Here is a 14,549-nt window from a genome sequence, read left to right as displayed (position 1 = left end):
AGCACCAGCTCTGTTTGGGTCTGAAGGCCTCGGCAGATTTTAGACCCCTGGTAACACATGGCTGAATATGATTGGATAAAAGATCTACATAAGACCAGCCCTTCAAATCTCAACATGGGGCAGAAGCAGTGCAACCAAGAGGAAAGCCATGAAATGAAGAGTATAACTCTTACTCTGGGGAATAATGTAATAAATATTTGAGGGAAAATATATATATTTTTTAAATCATATTCTGATTATGTTTAGGCTAGCAGAGAAGGCCTTGCTGGTCCTGACGGCCCACCACTGACTTTTAGTTGGTCATTGTTTGCAGGAAACTTCCGTAACACTACCCCGCGCCTTGCCAGTCTGAGCGCTGTTCACATTCCGGGGATTCGGAATGTGTCCGCGGACTTCCTGTCTCGCCACGGCCGCTGCCGGGGGACTGGCAGCTTCACCCGCAGGTGGTGAGGAACATTTGGGAGAGCTCCCGGTGTCACGTGACTATATAGATTCACGTGAGCCACCGGGGGTCAAAGGTGACTTTTTTTATTATTAAAGGTGCAATGGACGATTTTTCGGCGATTTGAGAACGCAGGCGGGAGTGCGCGGACCGATACAACACACACGTGCGTTTGTTTATTAGCGCAACGGAGCGCATCGCATCGCTCGTCTCCCGTAGATTTCTGTCCACTTCTGCGTCAGCTCGAACTGTCTTTCTCCGTCTTCATTTTGCCCCGTACACTGAGGGAACTATATTATGACAGATCCATGCGCTTAGACACGCGGAAACGTGGGGACGAACCTGACGCAGCTGCATGTGAGCGGTAGGTGCGTTTTATGATTGATACGTGCAGGGCCGGCCCAAGCCTTCAGGGGGCCCTAAGCGAAAACATTTTTGGGGGCCCCTCACCACGTCATCAGAATCAGTTTTATTGCCATTGTCAGTAAACAATTCACATATGGGAACTTTCTTCAACGCAAACAGAGAGCACCAAAACTCCAGGGCATCCGTTTGCCAGTTAGTTTATTCTCAACACCTCACAAGCTCAAATATTGATAACTTAAATCCCACAATGCAACTTGGTATTCCGCTGACATCACCTCTACTCCCTGTACAAATAACACACGTCCCAGATATGTTTTTGGGCGTATTTGTGGGCGTTAAGGGTCTACAGCCACATTAGCACCTTAGTTTAAACTAATGAACAGGGGGGTCTGGGGGCCCTCCCCCAGAGATTTTCAGACCTTTTTTGGGTCTTCTGCTGCATTTTAATGTGGTCCAGCCGGCTAAAGTAAGAGTAAAATGTTGAGGTTGTAATGCTATAAAATGATGATGTGATGAAACTGTGCCAGGAGAAAATGACTAAAGCCAGTTATTAATACATTAGTGTACTTAATTACTCAATACAATATTGGCTATGAAAAATAATTATGGTCAAATTGATTCATTTTAACTGAAAATGTAAAAGTAATAGTTATCCTTACTAATTTATCTTTTACTGCTCCCAACTGTTCCTTCTTGCCAAAGTGACAAAACAAGTTATATTAAATTAAACAAATGGCATAAGCATTGCTTGATTAACAATTGACACTGATAAAACAGTGCAAACATGTTATTCCCAGAGAATGAACAGAACGAGAAGTGAAGGTCCAAACCTAGCTTTAGTGAAGAGACTGTGTTTCTGCAACTTTGCCACTTTTGTATAAAAATATATAGTATTATTCTATAACAGATGTAATTATAATATGTCTGGTTATTTTTCACTATCAATTTATTATAATTTATAACAAATAGTCTAATGATGCTTTTTAAATAAATTGAAATGTTTTATTGCTCTATCACAAGTGAATTACAATATAAATGTTTGTTCTGATCAGAACATCACACACTGGACTCCTGCATGAAACAATGCTGCGATGTGATTGGCTGATGGACCTTACGTGCATAAACCTTTACGTTCCTCTTATTGCACTTTAAGAAGTCAAAGTAAAACAGACATCACGAGTCACGATTGATCTCACACATGGTGATGTGAGAGAGAGGGACGCAAACTCAAACCGCTCATCTCTGACTGAGGCTGCACAGGGGCCCGGGACAGGGGCCCGGGACAGGGGCCGCACACTGTTCACTCCAAAGTCTCACGTCAGAGGTTCTGGACGAGACGGCGCTCGTCCGGACCGGATCTCTTCCTCTTAGTGACCCGGGGCACAGACGCCCCTCACCGGCCTCACCTGCAGCTAACACTACGGAGCTGGTGTAAATGTGAAGCTTATTATCTTTCATTCAGACACATATTATGCGTGGTGCAGAGCTCTCGTCGCCTCCAGCCTGAGCGAACTAACGTGACAGAATCGTGTTGTTTCAAACAGCAGCATTAACCGGCTCTTTGTAAAAGAAGTTCAATACCTGGAGAGTGTTGTTGAGTTTGCAGTTTCTTTACATCGTCAAGAAGTTTCTTCTTTCGTTTTTCGGCATCGGGGGGATATATTCCTCTGGACATGAGGACCACGCAGGGACCACGTTGTGTTGTGTTTATGTTTTGCTCTCGTTCTGCTCGCGCACAATGAAGTTGACCAATCAGCGCAGGTTTGGTGTCTTGGTTGCCAGATTGTCATTACAAATAAATGCGGTTTGTGCGTTATATGTTACCGCTGTGTGCGCTGCCGCATCAGTAGCGCTACTACACTAGTGGCGCACGCTGCTCTTGCACTTCGCATAAAACGGGTTGCCAGATTAGGGGCCCTATTAACGCCTCGGGGCCCTACGCGGCTGCTTGGTTCGCTTATAGGCTGGGCCGGCCCTGGATACGTGGCAGGACAAATGATTTATCCACGCCACGAGGAAATATGATAAAAAATGTGCTGAAAAAAATCGTCCATACCACCTTTAATTCTCTACCTGTGTATGCGCAAGGATGATCATCCAGTGCTGTATGCACCGCCTCTGGCGGTCATCTGGGATTCATAGAACCGTAGTTACAGTCGTAACTTTCGTTTTTTGTCCCACACTTTCTGCATCTAGACATTGAAATTTAATTTTCAGAATGTTTTTTTTTTTTTAATATTCTTTAGTCTCCGCATAACACTAACACACCCTCAAAAAAAGCTTGATTTCCTGTTTTTTCAAGGACAAGTCACACCTTATGGAATTGATCTACGAAGCTAATATTTCACTCACTAATTCGATTTTATGGTCTGATTGGAAATAATTAATACCCATGTAACAAATTTACTCTATAGCGCCCCCTACTCATTGTGTGAAAAACTCAACATTGTCTGATTGAAACTTGTTTGAAACTCATGGGTTAATTCTCCTTGAGACGCCATGAAAAAAAGTGCATTGCAGATATTGTGTGGGAAGGTAGTTGTGCGGGTGGCAAGAGCAATCATCACAGCTAGCGTGGCTTTAATTATTATTATTATTACTACTATTATTATTACTACTATTACTACTACTACTACACCCCTACACCCTGTAATAAAAACAAAACAAGTTACTGAGTCATCACTGAGATTTAATATTAATAGTTTTTGTCCAAAAACATGTTGCAGGGCACATTTTCATTTGGTCTGCCGACTTAAGAAGTTGTGTCTAGTTTCAGAGCAGACATCGACTTAGTTGCCGTTTCCGCTTGTGCCTCTTCCTCCTCATCTTCCTCCTCGTCTTCCTCCTCCTCGTCATCATCTTCTTCGTAATCCTCATCGTCGTCGTCGTCATCATCGTCCTCGTTGCCTCCGCCTCCGGACGCAAGGTTCTTCCAGTATGCGTCGTAACCGGATGCGCCGCTGCCGCCGTAGTAACCGTCGTCGTCTTCGTCAGCACAACTCTGTCGGCCGAACTTCAGGGAGCGCGCTGGAGAAATGAGAACAAAATGAGCATGGGGCGGAGCATGGGAAGAGCAGGGGCGGAGCATGGGGCGGAGCATGGGGCGGAGCATGGGGCGGAGCATGGGAACACTGGGGACCGTCAATAAAATAAATTACCAATAGTATCAAATCGAAAATGCACCATATTATACAAATTACAGTACTTTTCCGCAAAGTTGGCTAAAATGAAGTGGACAGATGCTTTTCCCATGCAGTAGACATTAAGCGGCATCCTGAACGCTCAAGACGCACCGTGCCCAACTTTTCCATGCATTGCCGAGGTACAATTTAGTCAAACAGGGATTTTACTTCAAGTTTTCACGATTTTCCCAAGTTACTGAAGCAAACTACGGGAAACAAACGTGTGCAGTAGTGTTGAGAGTTGTTGAGTTAGTAGTAGTGTGGAGAGTTAGTAGTAGTAGTGTAGAGTTAGTAGTAGTAGTGTAGAGTTAGTAGTAGTAGTGTAGAGTTAGTAGTAGTATTAGTGGTGAGAGTTAGTAGTGTAGAGAGGTAGTAGTGTTGAGAGTTAGTAGTAGTAGTAGTAGTAGTAGTGTTGAGTTAGTAGTAGTAGTATTGTTGAGAGTCAGTAGTAGTGTTGAGAGTTAGTAGTAGTAGTATTGTTGAGAGTTAGTAGTAGTGTAGAGAGTTAGTAGTAGTGTTGAGAATTAGTAGTAGTATTGTTGAGAGTTAGTAGTAGTAGTAGTAGTGTTGAGAGTTAGTAGTAGTAGTGTTGAGAGTTAGCAGTAGTAGTGTTGAGAGTTAGCAGTAGTAGTGTTGAGAGTTAGCAGTAGTAGTGTTGTTGAGTTACTAGCAGTAGTAGTATTGTTGAGAGTTAGTAGTAGTTGTAGTAGTGTTGAGAGTTAGAAGTAGTAGTATTGTTGAGAGTTAGTAGTAGTGTAGAGAGTTAGTAGTAGTAGTATTGTTGAGAGTTAGTAGTAGTGTAGAGAGTTAGTAGTAGTGTTGAGAGTTAGTAGTCATAGTGGTGAGAGTTAGCAGTCGTAGTGGTGAGAGTTAGTAGTAGTAGTGTAGAGAGGAGGTAGTAGTAGTAGTAGTAGTAGTGTTGAGAGTTAGCAGTAGTAGTATTGTTGAGCGTTACTAGCAGTAGTAGTATTGTTGAGTTACTAGCAGTAGTAGTATTGTTGAGAGTTAGTAGTAGTGTTGAGAGTTAGTAGTAGTGTTGAGAGTTAGCAGCAGTAGTATTGTTGAGAGTTAGTAGTAGTGTTGAGAGTTCATAGTAGTGTTGAGAGTTAGCAGTAGTAGTATTGTTGAGAGTTACTAGTAGTAGTATTGTTGAGTTAGTAGTAGTAGTATTGTTGAGAGTTCATAGTAGTGTTGAGAGTTAGCAGTAGTAGTATTGTTGAGAGTTAGCAGTAGTAGTATTGTTGAGAGTTAGCAGTAGTAGTATTGATGAGAGTTAGTAGTAGTAGTGTTGAGAGTTCATAGTAGTGTTGAGAGTTAGCAGTAGTAGTATTGTTGAGAGTTAGTAGTAGTAGTATTGAGAGTTAGTAGTAGTTTTGAGAGTTAGCAGTAGTAGTATTGTTGAGAGTTATTAGTAGTAGTAGTGTTGAGAGTTAGTAGTAGTAGTAGTGTTGAGAGTTAGTAGTAGTAGTAGTGTTGAGAGTTCATAGTAGTGTTGAGAGTTAGTAGTAGTGTTGAGAGTTAGTAGTAGTAGTAGTAGTGTTGAGAGTTCATAGTAGTGTTGAGAGTTAGTAGTAGTAGTGTTGAGAGTTAGTAGTAGTAGTAGTGTTGAGAGTTAGTAGTAGTAGTAGTGTTGAGAGTTCATAGTAGTGTTGAGAGTTAGCAGTAGTAGTAGTGTTGAGAGTTAGTAGTAGTAGTAGTGTTGAGAGTTCATAGTAGTGTTGAGAGTTAGCAGTAGTAGTAGTGTTGAGAGTTAGTAGTAGTAGTAGTAGTAGTAGTGTTGAGAGTTCATAGTAGTGTTGAGAGTGAATTGCGCATGGCCTTTTGCAACTCTCCAAACAAAGCAACAGTCCGGATGTGGTAACTTCCCAAACTGTCTAACCAGCAGACTTACTGGACATGCTCAGGTCTTTGGTCTCCTGGGTCTCGTGCCCACACTTGGGGCAGGGGGGCGCTTTGCCTTTCTCCTGTTTGAACACTTTGCTCTTAGCGTGGTCGTCGCAGTAGCAAGCCTGAAAGGGAAAAACAAAACAAAAATAACTTTAAAGTAATGCCCACTAGAGGTCACTTTATTTAATCATTTTAGGAGAGCCTAGTCTGTGTTTTTTTGCACAAATATACAGGGAAGTTATTTTTGTTTATGTCACATGAATCTCTAGGTTTCTTATTCTTATTCTAGCCTTTACATGAGTGTGCAAGTGCAGATTTAAATACCGACATGGCCACTTCATTTTAGAACTATGCATCTGGGCCTCAAAACCCCCGCTATGGACACAAGGAACGGATATCTTTGGAACGTGCTTTTGACAGAGAGAAAAATCCATCACAAAGAAATGATCAAGGACTGGACTGACATCAGACAAACGGACATTCATTTGGAAACGACAGACTTTGGACTAAATGTGACCCGTTTTATTTTGAATATGCCGTGAGTGGCCGCAGTGTGCAGCATGAGCTAAACCCGCTCCCAACCCCGTCCCACAAAAGTTAATGAACTATGCTCTTTTAACAAAAAGGAAAGCTGGAACTAAATATCTAGAAAATAGAGACTACACGGTGCACGAAAAAAAACAAGGAACAGAGGCACTGAGCGTGTTTAAACCGTACGACGCACGAGGGTGACTGTGCCTCGCCTCTGGAACACTTCTGAACAAAGAAGCACCGGACTCTAAACGAACCGTGGACTTGCTCTCGTCAAGCGACTCATAAGAAAGTGTCGCTTTTACACATGAAGACCGAGAAATGCTTCTCAACATCTCAAAAAAGCGTAAAAATCTTGACATTCTGGACGAGCTGACGACTGATGTCTCTGACTTAAAACGGTCGGTGGAGGTCACCAATACCACTGTGGATGAAATGAAAAAAGAACAACAAACTTTAAAAGAAGGTCAATTTTTCACGCTCCAAACATGCTGTCTGACTGTTTTCACTCAGTAAACTGTTAAGACACTTCATTCTTCATAAGTAAGCAGTATCCAGGCGAAGTGGTGGCCAAAAGACAGGAAAACTTGAAAACTTTTAAACAAAAAGGGGAAAGAATTTGCCTTGTTGCTGACAAACATAAACAGAGAGCTATCCAGGGGCTAGACATCAGCCCATGCCCCGGCACCATAACAAAGGAGAGAAAAAAGAAAAGAAAAGATGGATATTGTATATTTACAAGAGACTCATTTAAAAGATTTAGAACATTAAAAAATAACTGGAACTGGCTATAATAAACTTTACTACTCCTCATACAGGGCCAAACATAAAATGGGTGTGGCCATACTGATTTCACCAGAATAGTGTTTGAATCGACATTTGAACACAAAGATAGAGAAGGCAGATTCGTGATGGTCAAGGGAACTATTAACGGAAGTCTGTTCACTTTAATAAATGTATATGCCCCACCAGGAAGTGACCTCACCTTCTATACGGAAGTTATGGGCTTGATAGCAACCCACTCTGAAGGAACACTTGTCTGCGGGGATAACAGGAATTTGCACATACAGCCAATTTTACACGTCTCCAACTCACCAAGTACAAATAAATCTGAAAATAATACATTTCGCAAATTAATACACAACATAGGACTGATCGATATCTGGAGGGAAATGAATCCCAGAGTGCGCCACACAAAAAATGAAGCACGCGTAAGTTCGGAAGTTAGTAAGACCTAACTCCATCTGAGTCGACCACCATGCCAGGGCACCTCTCCCCAGCCTCCGTCATTGCACTCAAGTAGGGCGTCCGTCTGTGAGAGCCAGATCCCTCCTTCACACGGGGCTCCTCCAGGTTTCTATTTTTTCCCCAAGGAGGTTTTGTAGTTTTAACTGGCCGAGGATGAGGGTCCAAGGACAGGGGACTCCCGCGTCATCGCCCCTCGCACCTGCTCCCCATTCTATGTCAACGCACTCAAGTCACTCCTCCCCGTGGCACGGCGCACCTCCTCTGCTCCCAATCAGCGCACAGGCGGTCGCATTTAAGCACTCAGGCAGATGGCTCGGCTGCTTCAGACCGTACTGCGACCCACCACCTCCCCTCCTCCTCCTCCTCTGCATCCCTCTCATCCTAATCATCCTCTCTACCTTCTCTCCATATCTACCACCACCAGTCTCCAGGCCCTGGGGGGAGACATCTAATTCAATTAGATTATGGACTAGGATATTGAAACCTATATAGAGGACAATGATAATGGCGATAACTCCACACCCATCCTTTGGGACGCAGCAAAGGCAGTCTTGAGGGGCAAGGTTATTGCTTTTGCCTCAGCTAAAAAGAAACAAAAGCAAGAAAACTAACCGACTTACAGAATAAATTAAAACTTTTGGAAACAAAACATGCAGAAAATGGGAACCCTCATATGCTGCAGGAAATTAAAGAGAAAAGGGGCTAAATTAATGACCTATCTTCACAAGAAATTATTTTTAAAATGCTTTTTTACCAAACTATGAAAGTGGCTCAAAATTCACTAAATTGCTATCCTGGAAATTAAGAAAACAACAGGCAGAGAAAACAATCTTTAAAATACGAGATAACCACAACAATGTAATTTTAACTAAACAAGATCAAATGCAATCATCTTTTGAATCCTACTACAGAAAACTCTTCACTAAAATATCACCAAACAATGAAGAAGAAATACAATCTTTTGTAGATACTCTTGATTTACCGACCATGACCAAGGAGGAAAATAAAAAACTAGGAGCTGAAATAACTGACTAAGAAATTCAAAGTGCAATTAAAAGACTAAAAAACAATAAATCTCCAGGGAGCGACGGTTTTCCTTTAACTGGGCGCTTAAAAAAGCCCAGATCCCCCCAATCATATTCTTGATACCTAAAGAGGGGAAGGACTAACTGGAGTATGCCTCATACAGACCAAGATCAATTCTGAATGTGGACTATCGTATACACCTCGGTTATGTCCAAACGAATGGAACAAATACTCCCATACTTAATTCATAATGATCAGACAGGATTCATCAACAAACACAGGATAATATGCGACAATAACTACACATAATGAACTATATACAAAATCAACAAAACAAGGCAGTAATAATGAGCCTGGACGCTGAGAAAGCCTTCAACTCTGTTAGCTGGCCTTATTCATTTAAAATAGTAAAAAAAAAAAAAATAATATGCCGTGAGTTTGTTTGACGTTTACTTGTGTTTTTGTTGTGTTTTCTGGTCTGCTGTGTTACGTTCTGTGTTCCATGTTTATTCTAAAACTAAATAAATCGATTCCCGAGCCAGACCAAAATGACATGATCTCTCTGGGTGGAGTCTGCATGTTCTCCCCGTGTTACGGTGGGTTCTCTCCGGGTTCTCCGGCTCCTCCCACCGTCCAAAGACATACAAGGCAAAATTGACAACTCTAAAAATTGGCCCAAGTGAATGAATGTGATAGTGAAGTGTTATCTGTGTGTCTATGTCTATTGGCCACTATCCAGGATGTACCCCACCTAAGGCCCAAAGTCACTGGGATAGGCTCCAGTCACCCGCGACGCCGAACGGGATAAAGCGGTAGTGAAAGAATGAATGGTCCTGCACTACATCTGTAAATTTAACTGTAAATTGTATGTACATAGTAAGCTGATTTAAATTTGTATATCCTATGGTGAATTTACTTTTTACATATTAGTATGTGTAGTTTATGTCGTTTTTTATTATTGCGCATTGTTTTATGTTGCACCGAATCACCAAAGCAAGTTCCTATGTTTGTGAATTTTGTTCAATGGCAATAAACTTTTCCTGAATCTGGCAGATGTTTCCAAATGAAATAACACATTTTGCATACTGCATTAATTCCACACAATGTACAATTAACTCCAACTTTAAGTCCTTATGGTTGAGTGCCACTTTTCCATTTTCTCTCCCTGCACAAAAACTTAGATTCTTGACTCGACAAAGTTTCCATTGAACCCTCCTTGAGACATCTGGCATGTTTTTTCCATTTTGAGAGAGCATTCAAGATGTGGTCGTTGTTAAAGGATGCTTTGTTCAAACGTTTTCTTTTTTCTTTCCATTGCAATGTCTTAGAACACGGACGAGACCGCGATCACTGCTGAAAACCGCTCGTTTCGATTTCAAAATGCGAGAGTGTCATCGAGATGGCTAGAGGGACTCACCTTACAGCGCAGACATGAGTGCTGGCCCAGTCTGTTACAGGAAACGCCTACAAACACATTCAGAAACATACAATCAGTTGACTGTGTGAGCGAGTACAGTAACGTGCGTGTGTGTGTGCATGCGTGTAGAGATATCCGACGACACATCAAGACCACTCACATTTGTACGTTTCCGCCTGGAGGACCTGGCAACTCGCCTGGTGCTCGAACTGATCATCCTCGCACAAGAAGTTCTGACAGAAGGAGCAGCGGAAGATCCTGCCTCCTGTTGGTCAAAGTCAAATCAATGCGACGCGCGCTGGAGCCGTTTCGCCGCGTACGACGAGACGTTTATTTTTTACCGTGATCCCAGACGCCGCGGTCACATTCGATGCAGTCCGCGTCGATGAGGGGACATGCACAGGCGTGGGTGCTCAGGCATTTTCTGCTGTGACAAACCCAGGCCTCGCAGAAGTCACACACCGCCCCCTGGTGGACACAGAGACACACGTGGACAGTTCAAAAGCAAACAAAACTATTATCCCAGCAGCTATTCGGTGCAGTTTTTTTTACATTTATTAATCCGTTATGTGCTTTTTATACTGTGTTTATGTATGGTTGATGTCTCTTAATCATGGAAAACCTAACCTAACCTATCAAGTAATGAGACATACTTTGCAAAATCTATCTGTAAAATCTAATTTACAGTGCAAACTCTCCAGTGTAAGAAAACATAATAAAGCCAGCCAATGCTGAGCTCCTTGTCATGTCACTTTGAAAGAACTTTCTTCAAATAATTGCAGAGAAAAAATTCAGCTGTAGTTTGAAGGTCTTGACTTTCTTTTAGCACAAGCAGCGATAACGTGTTTCAACAGGGTGAATTAATATTACTTCATCATCTTTTTATTTACTCCAGAATCAGGCCCCCACAAATGTAAATCACAAGGGATGTCAAGATTAATATTAAAAAAGTAATAATACTTCAGGAAGTTTGATTGCGTGAGGCTGATGAAAGTGAATTCAGGACTTATGGGTCAATAATCGTGATTGTGTGACTGAATTTGATTTCACATGGAAGCACACAAGATAACAATACTGAAAGGTAAACACCATAGTCATTGTTAGCTTTATCATATATTTTCTAACAGTTACTGAAATGCACTGTGTGGGTATTCAGCACAAAGTCTTCATCTCTGTGTCATTGTGGCAAGTGCAAAGAGCTAGCTGTTCACGAGTATTAAAATGGCTGCGTTTATGCCTGTTTGTCTAAATTTTACGACATGCAAAATTGTTTGTCGTAATGATTTGGTGCCACTTTAACACCGTGATCAGATTTCCCGCCGCAAAGAAACCCTTGTAACTTACCACCATTGCCATTCCAGTTGTGTAGACGCCAGGATGTTTGACGACACAATCCGATGGCTTCATGCACTTCATTTTGCCTGAGAGGACACACACAAACTACATATTAACTTCATCATTACAACAACGGAATGCCGCCTCAGACCCGGTTTACTGACCACACTGAGCACACACCGGCAGCTTCTGAACAGTGGAGCAAAAATAGCAGAATGCCCTGTTCTTCTGTGTCCTACAAACATAACAGTTAAGTTCAGTCCCAATGTTCAATATCCGACCGCAACGTGTTCTGAAGAGAATACCGACTTCTGACATTTGTCGCATTCCTACAAAGGTGACAAAAACAAGTCAATAAGATCAGTCAGTTTACGTGACGTCGCAGAGGAACTGTATTCACTCACCATATTGAAGTTGCAGGGATGTTTGGCCACATCCACATGTTTTTTGTTTTCTCGACTCTGCTTCTCCCTCTCCTTTCGATTCTCCGCCTTTTTACGGGCACCAGTCTTCTTTTTGGGCATTTTACTGGCGCAAGTCGGCTACGCTGCAGACATATTCCAGGGATGTAAAAATGAGTAGGCCATTATTCTGGTCAAAAGGTGCACTGTGAAACAATTATTGTGGGGAGTCCGCCTCCTGCTTGTATCCATGGAGATGTTCCTTTGCCTGAACTCTTCTACATTAATGGCATTACACTTGTCCATCTTGCATTTAATAAAATACAGGTGACATCGATCCATATTTAGAATCATGATATAAAAAGAAAATCTGTGATAAAGATATAATTGATGCTGGACTAATTACTTAACAGTGACATGTAATAAGAACTTGTTTAAGGGAAGGAATAATTTGTCTACAAACCCATGCTTCTTCCACACCTCAGTCAGTGTTAATTAATGCATCTTTACAAGGCGTTAGCGTTTGTACACACCTGTGCAATTATATCGCCATATTACAAATTACATAATACCTAAAAGCAAAAGATGATATGATATGGACCAGCCCTAGGTCCATATCATTACCATAGTCTCGCCTCTCCACAGATCTGACCTGTAACTTGGCCTGGTGGCGTCATCGGCAATAGCATCTCCATGGAGACAGGCATGTGGAGGACACTTGTCAATAAAGTTAGATAATGCACCTTTAAACAGTCAACATCCTTTGGCTTTAAGACATTTTCGTTTCTACGGACGCTACGTTGTGGTGCCACCTGTACGTGAAACTAAAAGACCTGTACGTGAAACTAAAAGACCTGTACGTGAAACTACTCCAGAGACGGTTTAATACAGTCACTTCTATAAACACACATGATTCTACGTGTTGACAAGCAAGTGAACAATGTAGTGTACCGCCACTACTCATTACAAACAGGCCTGAATAAAACAAAGTTGGCTAGCTAGCAAATATTTTAAATTCACGTAGTAAGAATCTGAGCCGAACATATCGTCATTGAAATTGTTGAGATCAAATGCGTTATTATTGCAGATCGTTGTGTAACTACAGTTTAGAAAACGTGTAACCTCGTGGAATGTAGAGTGTTGTTTTGTACCTGAATGTTCCTGAAATCTACTGATGCTGCTCGTCCGTCTTCTAAAGCTGCTCGGGTTGAAACCGACGGTATTTCTGTTCAAATGTATGGTTCCTACCTCTTGTCACAAACGAATAGTCTAAAACTGTCTGTTAATACGAAACACTAAAATTAAGTCAATCAATCATTAAATCAACGAATCAATCAAGGGTTCCCCTAACAGGAGCAAATACTTTCTTCAGTTTCAATATTGTTAGATGGTTTTGATATGGTTACAGCGCTTGTGCTAGGTATTTGACTTAATTTATTTTGTGAGAAATGTTACAAAAGTTAAAATAATTCACTATAAACTATCCCAAACCCCTTTCCTATCTTTAACTGTAACAGATTGTGTCTACTGCAACACAAACTACATCTACAACGTTTATCATTCCATCATATTTACGTCATTGTTTGCGAAAACATGTTTTGAACTATGTATGAAAAAGTGATTTGCTCTAAGAAACTTTGCTTCTCTACTCGATTTGTTTGTGGTCAGATGAATATCCTGTATGTCAGATTTAATTTCAGTCACAACTGCTGTGTCGTGAGTTCGGGACCATCTGTAGCAAATTATTATTTGTCTTTGTTTTTTAGAAGAGCGAGCTAACGCAACATATGACAAAAAAGGCAAAAGATGATAAAGTGTTGCTAAATAGCCTTTACAGCGTAAACTAATGAAAATAGTCTGTGTCCTGTTAAAAGAGGTCACGAGGGGTCCTCCTGGTGGAGGTCTGTGGACAGGGGATTCTGTGTGAAGGTCTGCAGCCAGACACTGGTGGAGCAGCAGGGTTGTGTTCTAATGTGTCAATCGACCACACACTGGTCAGGCACGCAATCAAGTCCGTCCTGATCCAGGTCCAAAGTAGAATGATCTCAAATATGACTCACTGCATGTTCTTGCTTAGACCCAGAAACCACCAGACCCTCCCAGATCCTCTGTCTCAGACCCTCTAATATTCCATTCAAACTCTCTCAGAACTTCTCAGCCCCTCTGTGTCAGTCCCTCTGTGTCAGCCCCTCTGCCTCAGCCCCTCTGTGTCAGCCCCTCTGCCTCAGCCCCTCTGCCTCAGCCCCTCTGTGTCAGCCCCTCTGTGTCAGCCCCTCTGCCTCAGCCCCTCTGTGTCAGTCCCTCTGTGTCAGCCCCTCTGTCTCAGTCCCTCTGCCTCAGCCCCTGTGTGTCAGTCCCTCTGTGTCAGTCCCTCTGCCTCAGCCCCTCTGTCTCAGCCCCTCTGCCTCAGTCCCTCTCTCTCAGCCCCTCTCTCAGTCCCTCTCTCTCAGCCCCTCTCTCTCAGTCCCTCTGCCTCAGTCCCTCTCTCTCAGCCCCTCTCTCAGTCCCTCTCTCTCAGCCCCTCTCTCTCAGTCCCTCTGCCTCAGTCCCTCTGTCCCAGCCCCTCTCTCAGTCCCTCTCTCTCAGCCCCAGCCCCTCTCTCAGTCCCTCTGTCCCACTTCCTCTCTCTCAGCCCCTCTCTCTCAGCCCCTCTGCCTCAGTCCCTCTGTCCCAGCCCCTCTCTCAGTCCCTCTCTCTCAGCCCCAGTCCCTCTC

The 14,549-nt window shown here is 42.6% G+C and overlaps 1 protein-coding gene across 1 annotated transcript; it reads right to left on the bottom strand.

The window, feature by feature from the left end:
* Positions 1–3,480: 3,480 nt before the first annotated feature.
* znf330 (zinc finger protein 330) lies at positions 3,481–13,127 on the bottom strand. The gene is made up of 10 exons (XM_072463453.1): positions 12,987–13,127; positions 11,839–11,981; positions 11,744–11,763; positions 11,599–11,669; positions 11,444–11,520; positions 10,441–10,567; positions 10,260–10,364; positions 10,100–10,146; positions 5,882–5,999; positions 3,481–3,835 (listed from the first exon to the last, which is right to left on the bottom strand). The coding sequence occupies exons 2-10, from the start codon at positions 11,956–11,958 to the stop codon at positions 3,561–3,563; spliced, it is 960 nt and encodes a 319-aa protein (XP_072319554.1). The 5' UTR covers positions 11,959–11,981; positions 12,987–13,127; the 3' UTR covers positions 3,481–3,560.
* Between the last annotated feature and the right edge of the window lie 1,422 nt (positions 13,128–14,549).

This window comes from Eucyclogobius newberryi, unplaced genomic scaffold (genome assembly GCF_026437365.1).
Source record: "Eucyclogobius newberryi isolate DKJ021-1_F unplaced genomic scaffold, fEucNew1.0.hap1 SCAF_4, whole genome shotgun sequence".
NCBI lineage: Eukaryota > Metazoa > Chordata > Actinopteri > Gobiiformes > Gobiidae > Eucyclogobius > Eucyclogobius newberryi.
This window is presented reverse-complemented; position numbering and strand designations above follow the sequence as displayed.

Excerpts from the sequence above, each read along its gene's own strand:
- znf330 (XM_072463453.1), bottom strand. The coding sequence starts at position 11,958 with ATGCCCAAAAAGAAGACTGGTGCCCGTAAAAAGGCGGAGAATCGAAAG. Across the intron at positions 11,670-11,743 it reads GAATGCGACAAATGTCAGAA|GACACAGAAGAACAGGGCAT; the intron begins GTCGGTATTCTC and ends TTATGTTTGTAG. Across the intron at positions 10,365-10,440 it reads CCGCGGCGTCTGGGATCACG|GAGGCAGGATCTTCCGCTGC; the intron begins GTAAAAAATAAA and ends TTTGACCAACAG.